Source organism: Lytechinus pictus, chromosome 1 (assembly GCF_037042905.1).
Source record: "Lytechinus pictus isolate F3 Inbred chromosome 1, Lp3.0, whole genome shotgun sequence".
In the NCBI taxonomy this organism is placed as follows: domain Eukaryota; kingdom Metazoa; phylum Echinodermata; class Echinoidea; order Temnopleuroida; family Toxopneustidae; genus Lytechinus; species Lytechinus pictus.
In genome coordinates, this window is record NC_087245.1 from 38,448,132 (window position 1) to 38,469,430 (window position 21,299).

General features: G+C 34.9%; 3 protein-coding genes across 3 annotated transcripts; all 3 read right to left on the reverse strand.

The window, feature by feature from the left end:
• Window positions 1-634: 634 nt before the first annotated feature.
• LOC135155702 (leucine-rich repeat-containing protein 15-like) lies at window positions 635-4,073 on the reverse strand. Its single transcript, XM_064105725.1, has 2 exons — window positions 3,672-4,073; window positions 635-2,007 (listed from the first exon to the last, which is right to left on the reverse strand). The coding sequence occupies exons 1-2, from the start codon at window positions 3,948-3,950 to the stop codon at window positions 790-792; spliced, it is 1,497 nt and encodes a 498-aa protein (XP_063961795.1). The 5' UTR covers window positions 3,951-4,073; the 3' UTR covers window positions 635-789.
• Window positions 4,074-5,176: 1,103 nt separating this feature from the next.
• LOC129266891 (leucine-rich repeat-containing protein 15-like) lies at window positions 5,177-14,375 on the reverse strand. Its single transcript, XM_064104606.1, has 2 exons — window positions 14,139-14,375; window positions 5,177-8,856 (listed from the first exon to the last, which is right to left on the reverse strand). Exons 1-2 carry the CDS (start codon window positions 14,373-14,375, stop codon window positions 7,729-7,731), a joined length of 1,365 nt encoding a protein of 454 aa, XP_063960676.1. The 3' UTR covers window positions 5,177-7,728.
• A 2,365-nt stretch (window positions 14,376-16,740) lies between these two features.
• LOC135154742 (leucine-rich repeat-containing protein 15-like) lies at window positions 16,741-21,237 on the reverse strand. The gene is made up of 2 exons (XM_064102332.1): window positions 20,785-21,237; window positions 16,741-20,114 (listed from the first exon to the last, which is right to left on the reverse strand). Exons 1-2 carry the CDS (start codon window positions 21,100-21,102, stop codon window positions 18,969-18,971), a joined length of 1,464 nt encoding a protein of 487 aa, XP_063958402.1. The 5' UTR covers window positions 21,103-21,237; the 3' UTR covers window positions 16,741-18,968.
• Window positions 21,238-21,299: the final 62 nt, after the last annotated feature.

Here is a 21,299-nt window from a genome sequence, read left to right on the forward strand (position 1 = left end):
TAGTAGATGAAAGTTCAGCCACTGGGAAGTGTAATTATAACAAAATATCAATTGTGTTGTTGCGAGTTTATTTTTAAAACACTTTGTATTCATATTTAAATATCCATTATGTATTGAGAACCACAAAATTGCAATCTGTTTAAGAGTCTAAATCGTTGAAAGAGTCGTTCAAATATCTCTAACACTTATTTATTTCGAGTTGTGTCCCATTTAAACGTTTGTTGTCGATACGACAGTTTGGCTGACCGCGCGCATCGAAATCGCGGTCAGTCAAAACGTCGTATCGCTCTGCTACAGTGCACGTTTCCAATGGGATTTGCGCATTTTATTAAAAATTTGTATGGCATCCCCGTGAAAATCCCTTCATATCTCAGAAACTGAAATAAATTGCTGCCTAGAAATTCAGTTATGACTAGAATAGGACTTATACATTCATTTTTTCAAACATCTCAATTTTTTTTTAGCCAAAATTGACTAAGACGACGGTTCTGATGAACGCCGATGATAGATATATAATATATATATATATATATATGTGTGTGTGTGTATATACATATATATATATATATATATATATATATATATATATATATATATATATATATATATATATATATATATATATATATGTGTGTGTGTGTGTGTGTGTGTGTGTGTGTGTGAGGGTACCCTTGGGTTCGTGTGTATGTGTATATAAGAATAGAAAACTCAATTTTGTCCCCAACCTTTGAGGAGAGATTTCAGCTCTCCACTGAAAAAATCGTTCCCAGGGCCCTGATTACACCGCTATTAAAAACTCAATTTTCTTCGTGTGCTTTCCCTGCTCTCTTGTTTAGTTCTGTCTTTTTGTGGTTTATTTGGACACTCATTGTCAGAGTTACTGCTATTTCTTAATGGTGTCATTTCAATTGGTTCAGTTTTGTCCTCGGATGATTCGAGTACACTTAACCCGTTGCCCATGAATACAAGGCTATTAGGATCTTGTAAACTGAATTGGACCTCGTCACTCTTTGAGTTATTAGAGTCTGCTGTGCTTCGGTGGGGATTCTGGGGAGGACTGCCCGAATTGTTTTTTCGAAATACTACATAACAAATTACTATGATGATAGATACTAGTATAACCAGTGCTACTGCAACCCCAGGAATAATTTTAGACAATGATTTAGTATTTGTTTTCCCAGTTTCATAGCTCGTTGTAACGTATTGGTCCGTTCCAATGTCATTCGTACCAAATTCAGCATTATAGACGCTTTCTTTCGATGTTTCTGTACTGCTTACTGCTATCTCCACGCACAAAGACACATTGATGAAATTTATCGTGTAATTTGCCAATTCGCTCGGGTATGAACATACTGGATTATCAATCTTGACGTCCTTCTCGTTGCTTATGGATAGTTGTTGATACCATTGACGCAATGGCTCCATGCTACAACCGCAATGCCACGGATTGCCTTTCAGAAACAGAATTTCGGCGTTGTCTGACAAGACCTCCAAAGACAAATTGTCAAGTTGATGTAGGTCGTTCCATCTCAAATCTAAACGAATATTCGGAAGATGAAGAACATTGCCAATAGAAACCAATCGGTTTCTAGAAAGATCAATGATCATTAGGTAATCCATATGTGCAAAGAGATCGCTGGAAAGAGTCGTCAGATAATTGTTGGACAGCTCTAGGTAGACCAAGGATGAAAGGTCTTTGAAGATATCCTCAGGAAGATTAACCAGTTTGTTCATGCCAAGGAACAGATGTTCGAGGTTCTTTAAATGTTGGAAGACACCGGAAGTGAGTTGAGAAAGGCGGTTCTGGTACAGGTCGATGACCTCGAGCTTTGGTACGAGTTGGAAGGTTCCGTTCTCGATGACTCTCAGTGAGTTCCTGCTCAAGTAGATGTTTCGGAGTCGGTTTCCTGTTCCGTTTAGCGCGTACCGATCGAACACCTGAAGATTATTGTTGAGTAGCTTGATTGATTTGAGTTGGGGTGCCCCGATGAATGTATTTGCTTCAATCTATACAGATATGAAGATATAAATTTGTTTAAAATAATGATCGTAATACAAAATGAACTGACATGAGAGACTTTGTAACAATCTACAAAGCTACATAATTGCCTGTTGAAATTAATTTTGTGGCGAAATTGCCTGGTTTGATCCAATAACAAATTGGTAAGTTATTGAACAAAACAGTTAAAGGAATGCTTGACGCCTCATAAAATAAACAGATGGAGTAAGGAGAAAGTATTAAAGAATAGACGAAATGCGAAGAGGATGAGGAAAGAGAGAGGTGGGGAGGGGAGATGATGGAGGAGAGCATGGAGAGAGAGAGAGTTGGTTAATTGGGGTAATGGTTTCACTGACACAATCTTATACAAAATACAATGTGGAATATAATTTTTGAAGAAAACATTTAAATATAGGTATGCTTATGAATTCGCAAAGTTCTTAAATGCTTTTATTCATTTTCTGATCTGCTGTTATAGTGAAAATCCGAACTCTCGATTTAGATCCAAATCAATTTCAATCTAAATAATGTTAGATTTAATAATGAATTCTTCTCATGATTAAGATCTTAATCCAGCGTTCAAAAAGTCATTATGCACATATCTGTAGTCAATTTGGATTCATTTTGAATCTCAGAATTTCATATCACAGAGGGTTGATCTGCGCTCCATAACAAATGTTGGCGATTAATGGCTAACTGTGGATGACCAATCCAGATCAATGTTACATTTGTGTTTTGTTCAAAACACTGTCTAGAAACCAATCAGAGGTGTTCTTTCATATTTTGTATCCATCGTAAACCTTTGTGTTACAGTGCCCTGATAGAGTAATACCCGGCCATCGTTAATGATAACAATGATTACATTATCATTTGGTTGCTCGTCCTTCGAAACCAGTCCCCGTTCATGGTCAGTTGGCTTTTATGATTTTCTGGCTTGGATAATTATATTCATTCTTAAAAAATAATTAATCAAATAACCATAGCACTCTATAGTCAAAATCATCAACGTTAAATTCGGGTACAAGTTTTTTAACCAAAAAATTGGAGTAACATTATAAATATTTTATAAATATATATACACACTATTCACCAATGCATTAGTTCTTTTAAATTAGTATTTTAAGAGTATGTTTAGGCCTACATGTAATTGTATTGCATATGACAATGTTTGGTAGGAAAATTGTAACGAGAATAAAGTTTTGTCAGGTTTGTTGTCATTCAGAGCATAAATCATGAAACTAGATAGATAGATAGATATATGGATGGATCTTAATATAAAATATTTCCTTCCGTGCTTACGTTCACATTAGTGGATTGGTGATCCCGGGTTGGTGATATACGTCTGCTTTTCATGAAATCCTAAAATCAGTCTTTAAAATGTCCCTTTTTATGATCTGAGCACATATATATCTATAGACACATTGTAAACTCCTGAAGAAGACGGAGGACCGTTGAAAATTCGAGTAAACAATAAATTATTTATTGGCAATCAAAGCATTATCTTCATCATTATTTTGTTACCTTACAGAAGCCAATACGTGAAACTTAAAAAAAAAAATATATATATATATATATATATGCTCAGATCATAAAAAGGGACATTTTAGGTTTCATGATTGTACTGCACACATTACTCACATTCAGTCTCTCTTATAATTAGGTTTATACTTACATGTGAAATGTTGTTGTTTGATAGTAAGAGGTATTTTAGGAAAGGAAACCCTCTAAAAACACCAGGTCGTATTCTTGTGATGTGGTTGTAACGAAGCGATAGATACGAAGCAGCATTGCATTCGATTGGTATAGTATCCAATGATCTGTATTCACAGTTCGCCTGTTGAGAAGCCTCAACGTATGAACATTTACGATGACATGGCGAAGAACGTTGAGTTTCGGTGCTACGGCACATGAAAAGTATTAGTAAAAACTTATTCAAAGATTGAACCTCCATTTTAGATATCTGTTTTCCTGGAAATGACTATTTATATGAACTTATTACGGACATGGGAGCTAATTTCGAGGGGCTTACGATCCGGCAAACGAGCGTTTCGTTTGACCCACCACGATAAAGAGTGATACATGTCCCGCTGAGTTTGCTTTGCAAACATTATTTCGGTAACGATTGTTATCTGAGATTGGTTCATGCTATTTGTCGTTCGTCATGTGATCAAAATACGTATGCGATTAATCAATATCACATTTAATTGCATTTAAAATACAACTTAAGGGTCAAGTTCACCTCAGAAAAATGTTAATTTGAATCAATAGAGAATATTCAGACATGCATAATGCTGAAAATTTATCAAAATCGGATGTAAAATAAGAAAGTTATGACAGTTTAAAGTTTCGCTTATTTTTCACAAAATAGTTATATACACAAGCTAGTCACATGCAAACGAGAGAATCAATGATGCACCTCACTCACTATTTCTTTTGTTTTTTTATTGTTTTAAATATACAATATTTCAATTTTTACAGATTTGAAAATTAAGACCAATTTGACTGAACCATAAAATGTTAAACAATGGTAATTCCACATGTTCAGGGAGATATAAAACTTTGTCTCGCAGGACAATGAGGAGAAACTAAGAATAATTCTATAATAAAATACAGAATAGTGAGTTAGTGATGTCATCAATTCCCTCATTTGCATACCGACCGGATGTGCATATAACTATTTTGTGAATGAAGAGAAACTTAAAAATATCATAACTTTCTTATTTTACATCCGATTTTGAAGAAATTTTCAGTGTTATGCTTGTTGGATTTTTCTCTTTTTATTCACATCAATTTTTTGTTGGGTTGGAATTGTCCTTTAATTGGCAGTATATATGAGAAGCAGCGACCACCCTGCTTTGATAAAGCCAAATGTGAACTTGTTGTCAATGTACATGTAATAGTGAAAAAAATCACCTAATAATCTGAATGGTCCCACTCTTTTTCTTATAGTCTCAAGAGCATATGATCCAGGCATATGATTCAGACTGCTGAGTTATACTCATTCTGGTCTTCAAAGATCTTCCCCGATATCTTGTCTACTTTTTTCTGTTATTTGCCTTGTACCCGATACTCATTTCAGCATTCTTATACTCTTGATAACCTACAATGGAACTTCTGCAATGAATCTTTAAACAATAATCAAGTTTTGCAGGTTTTTTTAATAAAAGTGTACAAATATTTACATTGAATGAGTTATGAAAATTATTGCTCATAAAGTATAAAGTATGTCATTTTGGGCAATCAAAATACATGTATACAATGCACAGGAAAAATGAAAGCTCGTGCATAGATAACATGGATACAAAGTCCAAGTAAACTTGTAAAAACTTTTCAGTAAATAGACAAATAGTTCCCACGTACTCGTACGTTATTTGCTCAAAGAACAATTGTATTCGAAGGACCAAGGCTTTGGAATAATCTTCCAAACGAAATAACTAGCTGTTTATCCCTAAGTATGTTTAAATGTAAACTGAAATCATTTCTTTTGTCCAGTTATGGACACCGTTAAGACGCACTGGCTGAATACATATAATGTATTTGATTTGTACCTTTTAAAGGTATTCTGTGATATAGTTTTTTTTTTTTTTCATTCTTCGCTCATTCCCCTCCTATATTTCACATTGTCCACTTCTCCTCTAATTCTTTACCCCGTGATTTTGCGCTAATCTTTGGTTTTTCCTTTGTAGTCTGATTTTTATTTAGTGTCCGATCTCCTTACGAACTTCATAATTACTTTAAGGAACCTGCAGACTTTACAAGCTCTGCTTTTTATGCAGGTTCCTTCATATTTCACTTTATTTACTGCCATTATCTTTGTATTTCCTATGTAATCAAATGTATTTCTTGTATTATGTTATTATTTTGTTATCTTGTGAAGTATGAAAATAAATTCAATTCAGTATGAAAGCAGATTGCAAATTTTTCTTTAGCAAAATATTAATATTGATCTGCCATTATATCACTGTTAAAATGAATACAACGTTAATCTGCTCAGTGTGGTTGCCTTTTAGTGTCCTCATTCATTAAACCACCAATGATTAAACCAAGATTTAATCTAGAGATAGTTAGAATGATAATAATATATACAGATCACAAAATTATCCCAGTAGTAATTAGGAGACGAATCATTAGAAGTATAATGACACTTTAAATCTATATACAAGCTAAAAGTGGAAACTCGATTCCGCATTATCAATTTTAAAAACACATTTTCTCCATGACAACAATTCGACTTGCACACAAGCGTTCCACTTTGATGGACACAAAATAAAATACAAACAAAAACTAAAAAAGGCACCCGAGGCAATTATGATTTGACACATATCTAAATCAAATGGAAAAAAAAAATCAGGCTACTACAGCTAGGAGTATTGCACATTACCCCCAAGAAGGAACATTCATGTTAAGGCTTTTCGTTTTTAGACGAAAGTTTCAAGGACTAAAGATGTATGAAAGAATGAGAACACGCCGCGGCAATATAATAGTGTTTTTATCGCAATCATATTTGTATGTGGAATTTATGGTGTAGCATTTGTCGCCAGAGCAAATGTCATATAACCGATAGAAGAGACCGATGCCTAAGAATATAAAAAAAATATCTCTATATTGTAAACTTTGAAAATTCCAGCTCTTTGTGACTGCAAAGTCTTTACTGCATGACACGCAGTATCTTTTTACCACAGAACCAATAATATAGATGAAAAATCTGAAGAAGAAAAAAATGGCCTAGCTCAATGACAAATAAATGCGTTGCGAACTTCTTGCTGAAAATCCGAATGGGTGCTAAATCAGTCCTCCAGTTTTATAGAGCTTTGTGGAAAAAAGAGAACTATGATTAATATCATTGCTCTGTGACGGCTATCTTGATGCAGTCTGGGAGTACATCTTCTCAATATAATTGTATTCGATGTAATCTGTAATCTCCAGACCAAGAAGGCTAGGACATAAACATGATAAAGGGAAAGGGAGAAACTGATTGAAATAATTTCTTAGCTCCCACTCACAGTATAATATCGGAATACATTCATAGATCAATAATAAATCAAGTTATAATTACATACAGCTGCAAATGAGTCAATAACATAAAAAAATCTAAATAATTTTGATATTAAGCGATGTTAACCCAAACCGTAACTTGATCAAGGATACTAATCCCCATTTTCTTTATTTCAATAGCTTTTTCTAATAACATTTGGCTTTGATGAAATATTTCACAATTTTGGCCTACACGATGAAGTATTATAGCCTATAATGTTCTCAAGGAAACCCATTAAATAACAAAGAAGATGAAATTGTCCGACTGATCGATAGTACCATTATTTTCTTCTTGTTCTTTATCCTCAGAGTTATTTTTGTATGTTATATTGAATTAAATCCGCATAATTACACTGCAAAAACGCCGGTGCTAATTTAACAACATCCCGGAATTTATTATGTCCATACCAGAGAACTATTAAAACAACACTATCAGTTTGGAATCAAACCGATGCTGTTTTAATACTACTTGGTGTTGTATAAACACCTATCTGGTGCTAGACCAAAACCAAACTGGTGTTGTTTAACACTTCTCTGGTGTGGACATGTATAGATTCCGGGCTGGTGTTGATTTAACACCGGCATTTTTGCAGTGTACTTTACAAGTAATCATTATTATTTACAGGAAAGGAATGATTCAAAATAAATACAAAAATTAAAGAAATAATAATGAAAAGAGGCAGTAGCTTTAAGGATCAGCAGATAGATTCTGAAGGTATAAAGTTGAGTTTTTTGCTACACCTTTCAACATTTTTTTCTTTGTTCAGAATTTCTTTCTCTGGTGTTAACATTTTGCCTCCATGAGACGTATTGTCGAATTGTTCGCGAGGCTTTAAAGGTATGCTTACATTTAGCTCATCACTGCCTGTTTCATCCGAATGTCTCTTTCGAAACTTTATCACAATGATTACTATAACCACAATCAGAATGGTAAATGCTACTACAACTCCAACGATCACAATCAATAATTTATCATCTCTTTTTCCACTTTCAGCTCTCTCTGTGACAGAATCTTGGTACTTTGATACGTTCTTGTCAATTCCAACATTATCATTATTATGGAATTCATTGTTAGAAGTCAAGGGAAGGGAAGTTGATGTAGAAGTGCACAAAGATACGTTAAGGTAATTGATAGTGTGATCTGCTAATTCGCTCGGGTACGAACACACTGGATCATCAATCTTGACGTCCTTATTGTTGCTTATGGATAGTTGTTGAAACCATTGACGCAATGGCTCCATACTACAGTCGCAAAGCCAAGGATTGTCTTTCAGAAACAGAATTTCGGCGTTACTTGTCAAGATCTCCAAGGTCAAATTGTCAAGTTGATGAAGTTTGTTCCATCTTAAATCCAAACGAATATTCGGAAGATGAAGAACATTGCCAATAGAAATCAATCGATTACCAGAGAGATCAATGGTCATTAGGTAATCCATATGTGCAAAAACATTAATGTAAAGAGTTGTGAGAGAATTGTTGGACAGGTCTAAGTAGACCAAGGAAGATAGGTCTTTGAAGACATCCTCAGGAAGATCAACCAGTTTGTTCATGCCGAGGAAAAGACGCTCGAGGTTTTTTAAATGTTGGAAGACACCGGAAGTGAGTTGAGAAAGACGGTTCTGGTACAGATCAATAACTTCCAGCTTTGGTACGAGTTGGAAGGTTCCGTTCTCGATGACTCTAAGTGAGTTCCTACTCAAGTAGATGTTTCGGAGTCGGTTTTCTGTTCCGTTTAGTGCGTACCGATCGAACACCTGAAGATTGTTGTAGAGCAGTTTGATAGACTTAAGTTGAGGTGCCCCGATGAATGCATTTGCTTCGATCTGTAAAGATAGAATGATATACTATTTGTTCAAAACACATGTATAAAATACAACTGACATGAGAGACTTTGTAACAACTTACATAATTGCCTGTTGTAGTTAATTTTGTAACAAAATTACCGGGTTCGAACCAATAACAAAATTGAGTAGGTTGGAAAAAAACACTTGGCGCCCACTAGCGTACCTACGGGGGGGGGGGGGGGGGGTGGGGGGCAGAGGGGCAGTCTACCCCCCCCCTGACGAGCCACCACCCATGCATGTATCCCTGCCCCCCTGACGAGCTTGAAAGACCTTTTTGCCCCCCCCCCCCCGACGAAAATCCTGGAAAATCCTAGGTACGCCACTGTTGGCGCCTGAAACAAAATAATCAGATGGAGTAAGGAGAAAATGTTAAAGAATAAAGAGAAGAGAAGATGGGTGAGAAGAGAGAGAGGGAGAGGGAGGGGGGAGATGATGGAGAGAGAGGGGGAGGGAGAGATATCATAATGTGAGCGGCCACCGCTCACAATGTTTGCCATTAATCAGTTAATTGGGGGAAATGGTTTCATTTACACAATTTAATACAAAATACAAAGTGGAATATAAGTTTTCAAGGAAAAAAAACTAAAATAGGTACACTCTTAAAATAGTTGGGCAAAATATGCCAACTTTTAACCAACCCTCGGCAACATACTGTCCATACAACTATTGGTTAAAATCTGCCTATATTGAGAAATAAAAACTAACAATTGGGTAATAAATTTGCTCAATTTGATATAATTGCCCAAAATATATAATATATTTTTTAATAACATACATTACCCAACACAGTGGACAGTATGTTGCCCAACATTTTAAGTATGCTTATGAGATGTCAAAGTGGAATGAATTCATAAGATAATGCTAGTTACACTCTAAATTTCACGTCTTTAAGTTCTTTTATGTATCCTCTGATCTCCTGTAAATAGTGACTATCAGAACTCTGGATTTAGACCCAGGGGCGGAAATCCCAGGGGGGACGTGTCCCCCCTACTCAAAATAGTAGGGTGGACACAATATCAAATGTCCCCCTACTATTTGTGGTCTTTTACGATGGTAAGATATACATCATTCAAAATCGAAATAAAACATGTATTTCAGGACGAGATGGCCTTACTTTTGGGATGATTTTTTGTTTGCTTGTCAAACTTTTTGTTGTGCAGAGGTCAGCAGGTCAAAATAGGGAACTTAGTCTCGAATGTTCGTGTCACCAGCACTGGTGTACCACAGGGCTGCGTACTATCCCCAGTGCTTTTTTCAGTTTATACAAATGACTGTGTATGCGCAGGTGACAACTGTGTAATGATAAAATACGCGGACGACACAGTCATAACGGGGTATATCCGATCGAACGATAATGCCGACTCTTACTTTTCAACTATTCAACGGTTCGTTGATTGGTGCGATAACCACCATTTACAACTAAATGTAGCCAAAACGAAAGAAATGGTGATACATTTTCATAAGAACACCCATATAGATCACGTGCCCCTTTGTATCAAGGGCACTGCTGTCGAGCAGGTTAGTGAGTATAAATACCTTGGCACTACCTTATCATCTAAGTTAGACTGGTCAAGTAATGTTAGTGTTATACAGAAGAAATGTAACCAAAGGCTCTTTTTCCTCAGACAACTAAGGAAAATACGTGTTGATAGCACTCTCCTTGTCTTGTTTTACAAGTCAATTGTTCAGTCAATCTTAATATTTAATTTCATTTGTTTCTTTGGTAATTTGACATCTGCTAGCAAGAAAAGACTAGAAAGAATAAGGAAAACTGCTCAACGTATCATCGGGAAAGAATTGCCAAGCATTGAAGATACATATGTTGATCGAGTCCTCCTGAAGACCCTACACACCCCTTTTTTATTTATTACAACTACAATCGATCGGGAATTCGTTTGTGCGTCCCTCGCACTAAGCGAAGTCGATATAGATTCTCATTTGTACCAGACTCAATTCACATATTTAACAGTAGGGCAAGATGAGGTCAAACTGCCTTGTAGGCTGATGTATCTTAGATGGGAGGGGTTGGGGATCAGTCCCCTGGGAACAGCATGTTACTTATTTAATTCATGTTTATATAACCATTAAAATATTTATTTAGTCATAACGCCATTTTGCTGTTATATACTGTCAATTATCATTTATTGGTATACATTGTATTTGTTTTTGTAAATTTGTTGGTAACCAGCGAGCACCAAATTTCCATTTGATTGGACAATAAATGAATTCAATTCAATTCAATTCAAATTTATTTTCGTCGAAATGACTTTAAATCTTAAATTTGGGGTGATAACTTCTTTTTTTGCTCGTCAAATTTTCCAGCCTCTTGTCCCCCTACCTTTTGGGATAAATTTCCGCCCCTGTTTAGACCCAAATCAATTTGAATTTAGATTTGAATATGAAATCTTTATGATTTAGATCTCACTAAAATTATCCGTAGTCAACTTGTATTTATTTTGAATATCAGAATTTCATATCAGAAAGATTTGATTTGGGATCCAGACCATAACACAAATGTTGGCGATTAATCCCTAAATGGCCAATCCAGATCGATGTTACATTTGCGTTTGTTCAAAATACTCGCTCGAAACCAATCAGAGGTGTCGTTTCATATTTTGTATTCATCATAAACCTTTGTGTTACTGGGCCCTGATAAAATAAGGGGAATACCCATTGTTAACGGTCGTTAATAATAATAATGGCAGTATCATTCTCATTGGTTGCACGTCATTTGAAACCAGTCTCCCGGCGTTCATTGTTAGTTGTCTTATGATTAGTCAAATAACGAACATGTGTTGGAGATCATTGTGTTCGACCCAAAATGGAGTCTAGGTCAAAAAGGAAAAATTCTGGTAAATATTTTTACCAACACTTTGGTCAATTTGTAGGAACATTTTGTCGGTTATTCACCAGCACATGAGTTATTTTGTCTAATTCTTTTAAGAATGTGCATTCATGATTGTATAACACTCGCACTTCAGGAGAACAACCTATAAGTTTTGCCTATTTATTGTTTACTTGCAAATTTTGTGGTAGAAAACTTGTATAGAGAATAAAGTTACTCTTTTCAGGGTTGTTGTCATTCTGTGGGCACAAATCATAAAAAAAGGACATACATAATGTTGCATTTTGGATATGGAACCATGATTTGAACAGTCTTAAGGATTTGAACTAAATGCAGTTGCCATTTAAGTGTTCCCGATTGGATTATAGCTACAAAATGTAATATTGTTTTTCTGCGGATTACAGTCCTATCAGATGTCATTTCACTTACCTTGCCTCCCTTTATGGCCATGCGTTTTGAGTTGGGCCCATTTCCGTTATAACTCAAATTTTCCTCCAAACTCGCATCGTTTCATACAATTGTATTTGTTCTTATGTTTTACATCCTATACTTATACCCATAAAAATATATATATTCTGAAAGAAAATTGTCTGAGGAATTCAAAAATGCAATCAGAAAAGGCACAGGGTAATGTCTTTAAAAGTTAGAGGTAAAAATATGTGGAAAACTGTGAAAAAATATACTTCCCAATATACCTTATGAGAAAAACTTTACACTCCATAGGAAAATAACATGCATATTTCAACTCTTGAGAGTGAGACTTTTCCAATGATATATCACTTGTTAGGGATAACTCTAACCAAAATAATTGCGCAATCATCTTTTAAGACAAAATTTCACATCACAATTGTTTTGGTACATATGTAAAAATGTCTGATTTACCCCCAAATTATGTAGTCTTGCCTTTAGTTGCATGAATATACTTGCAAACACTAACAATTATATTATAATATATTTACTGTGGTTATTATGAATAAAATATGATTTGACTCAAATCGTGAGATTTGTCATCTCTTGGCTCAAAGACCGGTGGACGAAAGGTTGACAACTGAGAGTCAGGTTTAACATACACGCAAATGTAGGAAAAATGTGAAAGTACAATGAAAAATTCTCAGAAGTGCTTTAGCTTAAACTTGGTGTGAGCAAAAACAACTAACATATTATAAATAAATTCATTTATCTTACAGCTGGCAAAATTACTTCGATTGTGTTATTTTATAGTGTTATGTTTTAAATATACCCTCTTGCTCGACATTCTGCAGGACATGGTATCTTGGTACTGGGTCAATTGAATGTCAATGCCAATACAAAAGGCATTCTATGGGTACAATTGAATTGCCTCTGTTTTAGTGTAATATCAGTGTCGTTCTCAAGTAGTTTTTTGATAAATGGGAAAATATTCACTGAACACCTTTGTGCCAGCCAAATAAGTGTCGTCAAATTGTAATGTGTCACCTACTGATTCATAAACGCAATGTAATGTAACATTAAGAAAAAAGAATAAATGACATTAGATGAGGGCTTTATTGCTACAAACAAGTTTTCAGCAATCACAATTGCATAAAAGGTGCACTGGCTATTTGTTGTTACCAGAATAATCTGAAGATTCGGACACATGAAAGTCATCATTGTCAGTCTACACTCTCAAAATTGAAACCATGATGTCATAATTAACAATAGATTGATTTCTCTCTTAAGTCTTTAATTTTAATTTGTGCTTTTAAAATTTTTGCAGCTTCTAAATTTTGTTGAAGGTGTAACCCACATCTAGGCCCTATATTTTATCTCTCCTCATTTTCTTTACATCAGACAGTACTATTTTCATTCGTGGTAATTTCATGATTTACATCAATTAATTATAGTAATTAGCTTAATTAGGTATCTTTTGAACTTCAGTTCAAATTTGACTCACTTATCATTAAAAAATAAGCCAGGGAGCCCCAAAACTATTACATATTTAGGTACTGTGATGTTATATATTAAGTTTCTTAATGAAATAAAGATTCATGCTCCCCTCGTCTACCACCATGCAAAACTGGCCAATTGATTTAAATAATTGGTAAATACTGGTTAATGAAGTAATGTCAGATCTTTAAAGTAATTGGTATGAAGATTCCCTTTGATGTGATACCAAATGTAGCACATGTTTTTAAAGTTTTATACCATTCTGTGCTTGTCGCGCAAATGTAACGAACACAACGCATGGTGTTAAACAGTTAATGGGGATGAACGCTCACAATCATACAACACAATCATATTTCAAAGTCCATATTTTAAAATGTTTGTTTCCAATCTTATATGATGTAGGCATACTTCGCCAATGAATTATACAAGTCGAGGCACTATATACTGCACGTATCTACAAAACATTATACCCTTCACATTCATTTTCTCTTATACCAAGGTTAATACTTACATGTGAGATGTTGTTGTTTGATAGTAAGAGGTATTTCAGGAAAGGAAAACCTCTAAAAATCTCAGGTCGTATTTTTGCGATGTTATTGTAACGGAGCGATAGATACGAAGCAGCATTGCATTCGATTGGTATAGTATCCAATGATCTGTATTCACAGTTCGCCTGCTGAAAAGCCTCGACGTAAGAGCATTTACGATGACATGGCGAAGAACGTTGAGTTTCGGTGCCACGGCACATGAATAGTATGATCAAGACTTGAAAAAACTTATTAAAAGATTGAACTTCCATTTTAGATATTTCTTGTCCTGAAAATAACGATACGTAGAAATTCAGCTTTCAAGAGCGTACAAACGCTTAGTTTGATGAAGCAAGCTGTGTGTCAAGCAATTGAATTAACTCAAATCTCCCACTCTTGCATGATTAGTATACATATTCATTACAAGTACGATTCTGTATGTCTTGTGATTGGCTGTAACTATGCGTCATTCATCTTGTGATCGGGAAGTGGGAGGTAACTTTCTTGATGCTCATTCACTAATTCGTAGAGGGGCAAATATCATTAATCGCTATAATATATTCATTTACATTTAAATCGTAACCGAAATTCGCAAAGGTGAAGCAGCGCTTTGATGAAGCTTTAACGGTTTTTTCCAAAGATTCCACACCTTACAAAATAAACCCGAAAGCTCTCATTTCTTATTCTCTCAAGAGCATATTGATTGAAATAATGCATTTATAGTTCTATCATGGTGAAAGAAAATTGTTTAGTTTCAGATAATTCGTTACTTGATCTATGCCACATTCTTCCAACACCATTAGGAAAGAAAAAAAAATACATGTACGATTAATACAATAAAACTATACCCTAGTTTGTCAGTATAGGCCTACTCTCTGTTATCGTGATATTTTGTTGGTAATTATTGATAATTCTAGTTCTATTCCGTCATTTTGAAGAGAATAATTTTGCGATCATAATCCCGATTCAGAATTATGTGAACCAATAAAGTTTAGTATTATATCTCTTGGACCACAACATGGCGAACATTAAAAATTATGGAGTGGGGATAAATAGGTTCGATATTGTAAATTTACTTTCTGTCGTTGCTGTTGATGATTACCTTCACCACTTTTCAGAAAATTGTAATGAAACGGATACACCTTGTGCCCCGCCAGAAACCCTGGGTCATCTGCTTAGAAAAAAGCAAAACTGGGTGTTGCATGAAGATAAATGAAAATATAAGAGCATATTACAAAATCCTCCCTGCTGCTCGCATGACTGGGAGTTCAATGTTCACAAACGATCATTATTTTTGGCGCAGAGCCAGATACGGTAACGGGACGGTAACCATGGTAATTCCATAAATGAGTAAGTTCATTCGTTCAGTAAAGGGTTTACAGTTCATATTTTCACACAATGGTTCGAAAAGCATCAAATCATGTCTGAAACAGGCTAATACCAGCTTCTATCGGCTCAAATAAAGCATTTAATAATTATCAACCCATAAGAAAGGCGTGGTTACTTCGGGCAAAGGGTCATGATCCAACTATCAATTGCAAAATGAAACCTTTCTGGTCTTACACTTTTTCTCTGACTCGGGCTCTAAATTCTCTCTTTGTTAAATGTAATGCTAGCTTTATTTTCACAATGTTGCTCAACTTAGTTATTAAAAGAGATTTTTATTTATATCAATTACATTATTATCAATTATGAAAACAACAGTATGGTAATAATAATAAAGGAAGGGAAATATAAGTGAGCATGTGCATGATGGGAAAATGCCTAATGTATACAAATCTTATACCATGAATAATCCTTTCGAAACGTAGTAGTATCATTATAATATTAAAACTAAATAACAATAGTGTCATTTTGTCGTATAAATATAAGAATAAAAAAAATTATCCATCCCAAGAAAGGAATTACGGGGCAGTAATAATTGTTGGTACTATATATGTACTTGGTAATGTATGTCATTTTGATATAATTATGAATATTAAAATAAATTATTCGCATTGCATCAGCGCCGTTCTCATGATTTGGGAGCTCACAGCCTACTAGCCCACGGCGCAGAATTTTGAACTTCGCGTTCTTCTGGGGCCCGTTGCATAAAACTTTTGCCATAACGAACTCTTTTTAATATGTAATTTTCAATGGCATAATTTTTGCCAGTTTTTTTTTTTCATTTTCCAGATTTTTATTGGCAAAAGTTTTATGCAACGGGCCCCTGGTATATTCATACGCAGTAAGGCTGATTTACCTAAATCAGAAGTTTCCTCGTCATGGATTAGAAAGTTAAAGCTCTTTGTTATCGTTCTCATCATTATCGTCATCATCATCATCATCACCACCACCATCATCGTCATCACCACCCTCATCATTATCATCATTCCCTTTATCATAAATATCAAAATCATTAGCATTCCTTTTGGCGGATAGAATAACATACCTCTTTGAAAAGTTGCATATAAAAAGTTTTAAAATTCCACTAGGATTAAAATCATAGTATTGTATTTTTATTTATCAATTTCAATTGATATTTCCTTGATTATCTAACTAAAAATAAGGAATAATAATAAAAGAAATCGTTTAGACAGAAGTTTTGTATATTTAAGTTTTTATTCAAAAAACACAACAAAAATTACAATATTTATTAAGGATTTACAAGATCAAAACATAAAATCAAGGAACATACAAGAAAAAAAGGGCAGTTTAAAAGTAAACAAGATAAAACTTTCAAATGAGACTCCGAGACGGAATTACTTACGGATCTACCTACTGAAAAAAATTATTAAGAACTCAGATCTCTAAAAATATATTTTTATCCTTATCGTGTTACTACTATTCCTTTAGGGGTGAATAGCTTAATAGAACAGAAAAAAACTTTCCCCTCCCACCGTGCCATATACCAGGCATATACTTATTTCTACTTCACTTACTTTTACTTTTATCCAACGATGCTTATTGTAGGACTGTCACTATGCCTGTTCATCGGTCCTAGGGAATAAACTGTATGCTCCACACTATCAGTTTCAATTAGTTGCATGTGGCAAGATATAAAATCCATTACTCAAAGTCATACACAAAAGCAATATCCTTAAACATAATAGTAGGCTATATAAAAAGGTCAGCAAGGCGATCTAGTATTGAATATCTTATAGTAAGCTAAAATGCAACTTTAACACATTCACTGATGACTCGAATCGAACAGGGTAAAGTATAAATGCAAGGTTTCATGACATTTACTCCGGCGACAATTGCTCCAATGGAAAATCTGCTCGTAAAACATAAAAGCCTAACTCCAAAAACTAAATAAACCCTCATCCTTATAGTTACATCGTTCTGAACCAAAAACTCTATTACTATCCTAAATGTACAATGCCCTCTAAAATATTAAGGCCGGAGAAAATAGACCTACAAAAATCCAACTGACCACTCATTGTTAGAATGTAACACCACTTGTCACTAAGGATGGATGGATGCATGCAGGTCTGTTTATACAATAACTATACTTGGTTTGAGAGGTGGATGCGGGGACCAATGAGGATGTGTGTGTGGACGTGCGGGTGTGTATGTGTGTGTCTGTACGTGGTATGAAAGGATGTGTAAGAGTTTGTGTGTGGGTGTATGTGTGTGTGAAATTGGGTGAGGATGTGTGTGTGTGTGGAGTGTATGGTGTGGTTGGTGAACAGGGATGTATTGTGTCAATATAGCTCGACTTGGCACCGGTATAAAATATTAATTATAGAAAACCTAATATTTTTCAGTTAAAATCACAGCAATACATTTCAATTCCAATTTAAAAAATACATAAAAATGTCCATTATTATGACATGTAAAACATTTTATTTTCATTCTGTAGTTATATGACTATAAATAAATAATGCAATGAAAAACAGTCCAAAACGTCAATGAAAACAAAGTTTTGCAGAAATAATAACTGATAAAATCTCTTGATACTTTTGTTGGGACACGTTAGAGCAATAGTTTGTATTTTTTTTAAGTAAAAAGGTGAAATTTCACTACAAATTTGGAAAATTCTTTATATCATGAAAATTTAGTAAACATTCTTCTTTATACCTGATACTGCACTGTAAATTTATTCAACATAATGTCGACAGTTATGACAGTATAACTTCAGCCAACAGGTTTTCAGCCTATCAAATGTTTTGAAGTCCATGTACGCCTTATCTTAAACATTTCAAATATATGATATGATAATATAATACAATCCTATATAGTACAAAATATTCACCAGCAATGAAATAACTGTTTTTTCCATATCACTACATATTTATTTAAACTAATGACATTTTTGTGCCATTGGGGTATAGATTTGTGGATTAAATACTTTCATATTGCTTATTATTTTTCTGTATACATTTATGTCTAATCTACTCCCAACCGTGCATACAAAAAAATATTTTCAAACAATATTATTGTGATATTTACAATATTATTATACATTTATACAGAGAACGGAAGGCGTGTATTCTCTGAAAGGCTACATTGCACATCATAATTGAAGGTGAAGAGAACATTGAAGAGTAATGATGAGAAAAGGGACTTGGTAGAAAGTAGAGAAGGCTGAATCACCCATAGACTTATTGCAACAAAATAAGATATTGGCAGGATATTAGTTACAATGTATAAATACATGTATATTTACAACCGTGTTATACTGGAAACATTTTAACTGAAATAATAGTAGATGAAGGTTCCGCCCCTAGGAACAGTGTAATGATAACAAAATATCAATTGTGTTGTGGCGACACCTTGTATTCATATTTAAATATCCATTATGTATTGAGAACCACCAAACTGATATCTGTTTAAGAGTCTGAATCGTCGAAAAAGCAGTTCAAATTTCTCTTACACTTGTTTATTTCGAGTTGTGTCCCACTTAAACGTTTGTTGCTTTTCTTTGAAGGTGTGGTTGGTGGGTTGGGTCTTTGGGACGGGAACTTACTTGGGGTGCTATCCCCACGATCACAGTGCACTTTTATGGCAGGTTCTTTAAAAGGCACTACAGGTTGTTCATTGTTTGAATTTCGAAAAGGTAAGGCATTATTTATTTTTCTAAGAGCTCTGAGCGAATAATAAACGTAGGCAAAAAGAATACACAAAGGCACCAAAACCACAAATACGTAATATGAGGAGCTCGGTATTACACTAATATTGTCATCTCGTCGCGTTATATACGAATTATTTTTATTATTTGGCTTTTTATCGTCAGTTAGATTCCTAACCATGATAACCTTGTTTTGAAGATCCTGACATGTCTGATTGATGAACCCTTTCATAGGATGGCTAGTTAGATCACTAGGACTGGTACAGACTGGAGAATCGATGATGTTACAGAATGGGGACACTCGGAGACATCCTGAACGAAAAGGCTGTAAAGAACAATCACACACCCATGGATTACCCTCTAAGTACAACATCTCAACATGACTGAACCAGGTTTCATTGCCGAGATGCTGTAACCCGTTCTCACGTAAATCCAACCTCTCAATATGTGGAAGAGAAAAAACATTGCCATGAATGTCCATCAACCTGTTCCCAGACAAATCAAGTTTTCTCAATTCTAACAGATTGATAAAATGGTTGGATTCAACGGTTTCTAACAAATTGTCCGATAAATCTAAGAAGATCAACGATGACTCGTCCATGAATATGTCTCTGGGTAGAGTCACTAGTTTGTTCATGCGGAGGTTAAGATATGTAAGATTCCATAAATGTTGGAAGGTGGTATTGCTTAAGTTAACAAGGTAATTCCACGAAAGATCGATGCGCCTTAGTGCCGGTGCTTGTTGAAATGTTGTCTCTTCTACAGCTACCAGGTAGTTCCGTCCAAGGTAGATGTTCTGGAGGTTATCTGAGCCATTGAGTGCAAACTGGCTTAAGGTATTTATGTTGTTATACATCAAGTCTATGGTCTCCAGTTGTGGTGCTCCAGTAAAAGTGTTTGCACTTACCTACGAAAAGGACAATAAAATAATACAAAAACAGTCATATTTTCACTGCAAATGGACAGGGCAGGTAGACATACTTAGTCCACCGTGTTTAGTTAACACATGGCTTAACGTAATCCCGGTATAGCTTTAGTCCCCTTTTGTGAATTCGGGCCACTAGTATAAAAAATAGATGTATTGAATTTCAATTGATTTACTCAATATCTTTCATATCTCGGACTTCGACAAAGCTAATTATCACGTATGACATATCAATTTGACGTAAATATTAAAATTAAAATTATCAAAACTTCTGTGAGCTTTAATCTTTCATTACAATAACTGTTTGACTTACAGTATGTCAGTAACAATCTAAAGCCTCAAGTCTCTGTAATTGCATGTATCACATTAACGTAATGAGCTGAAATGTAGAGGGGCAGACAAATGGGGTAGGGGGAAGTTTCTAAAATGTTGCGAGCGAAGCGAGCGAGTACATTTTTTGAAATCTTTTCAAAACAAAAAATAATTTGTCTAAACTATACACAAACATTTCTTTGTGAGTTGTGGGGGTAATTAAAATTGCATCACGAAATGCATGTATTTGTTTTAAAGCCACATTGTATGAACCTTATTTTGCTAAAATAATTTTGCCTTGTTTAACTTCTTGATGTCGTATGATTTAGTTTGAACTTACTTTGGATATCTGGTTATGAGATAGAACGAGCTTCGTCAATAATGTAAAGCCTACAAATGTAGCTGGTGTTAGCTCGGTAATCAAACGTTCACGAAGCGACAGGTTCCTCACTTGCTTGCATCCATTAGGAATAGATATCGGAAGTGTCTCCCTACAGTTTGGAATCTGGTGGAGGTACGAACACTCCTCAGCCCACGTCAGCAGTATCCCATTTGAAAACAAGAGAAGTATAAGCAATACTCTGGTCAGGATAGTCAATGAAAACTCAGCAAATGTAGCCCTGTACATCGTCATGATTTCTGGAATATTTTTGTCCATTTCCTCGCTGACTTGTACGGATCGAAACCAGGAGAACACTATTTCGATTGGCAAAATTGCATGATCAATAATGTAACTTTATTGCCGCGCGTGCGATATTCGCATTTCTTAGCGGAGTTCGTATTTCGCGGTATTGCCATTTCGCGGGGAAAAGGCATATCGATAGCCCGTTTATTGTCATAAGTGTCTTTTGCGAT

Coding starts and splice junctions, on each gene's coding strand:
- LOC135155702 (XM_064105725.1), bottom strand. CDS start 3,950: ATGGAGGTTCAATCTTTGAATAAGTTTTTACTAATACTTTTCATGTGC. Junction 2,008..3,671: donor CAAACAACAACATTTCACAT/GTAAGTATAAAC, acceptor ATATCTGTATAG/ATTGAAGCAAATACATTCAT.
- LOC129266891 (XM_064104606.1), bottom strand. CDS start 14,375: ATGTGCCGTGGCACCGAAACTCAACGTTCTTCGCCATGTCATCGTAAA. Junction 8,857..14,138: donor CAAACAACAACATCTCACAT/GTAAGTATTAAC, acceptor CTATCTTTACAG/ATCGAAGCAAATGCATTCAT.
- LOC135154742 (XM_064102332.1), bottom strand. CDS start 21,102: ATGGACAAAAATATTCCAGAAATCATGACGATGTACAGGGCTACATTT. Junction 20,115..20,784: donor CTCATAACCAGATATCCAAA/GTAAGTTCAAAC, acceptor TCCTTTTCGTAG/GTAAGTGCAAACACTTTTAC.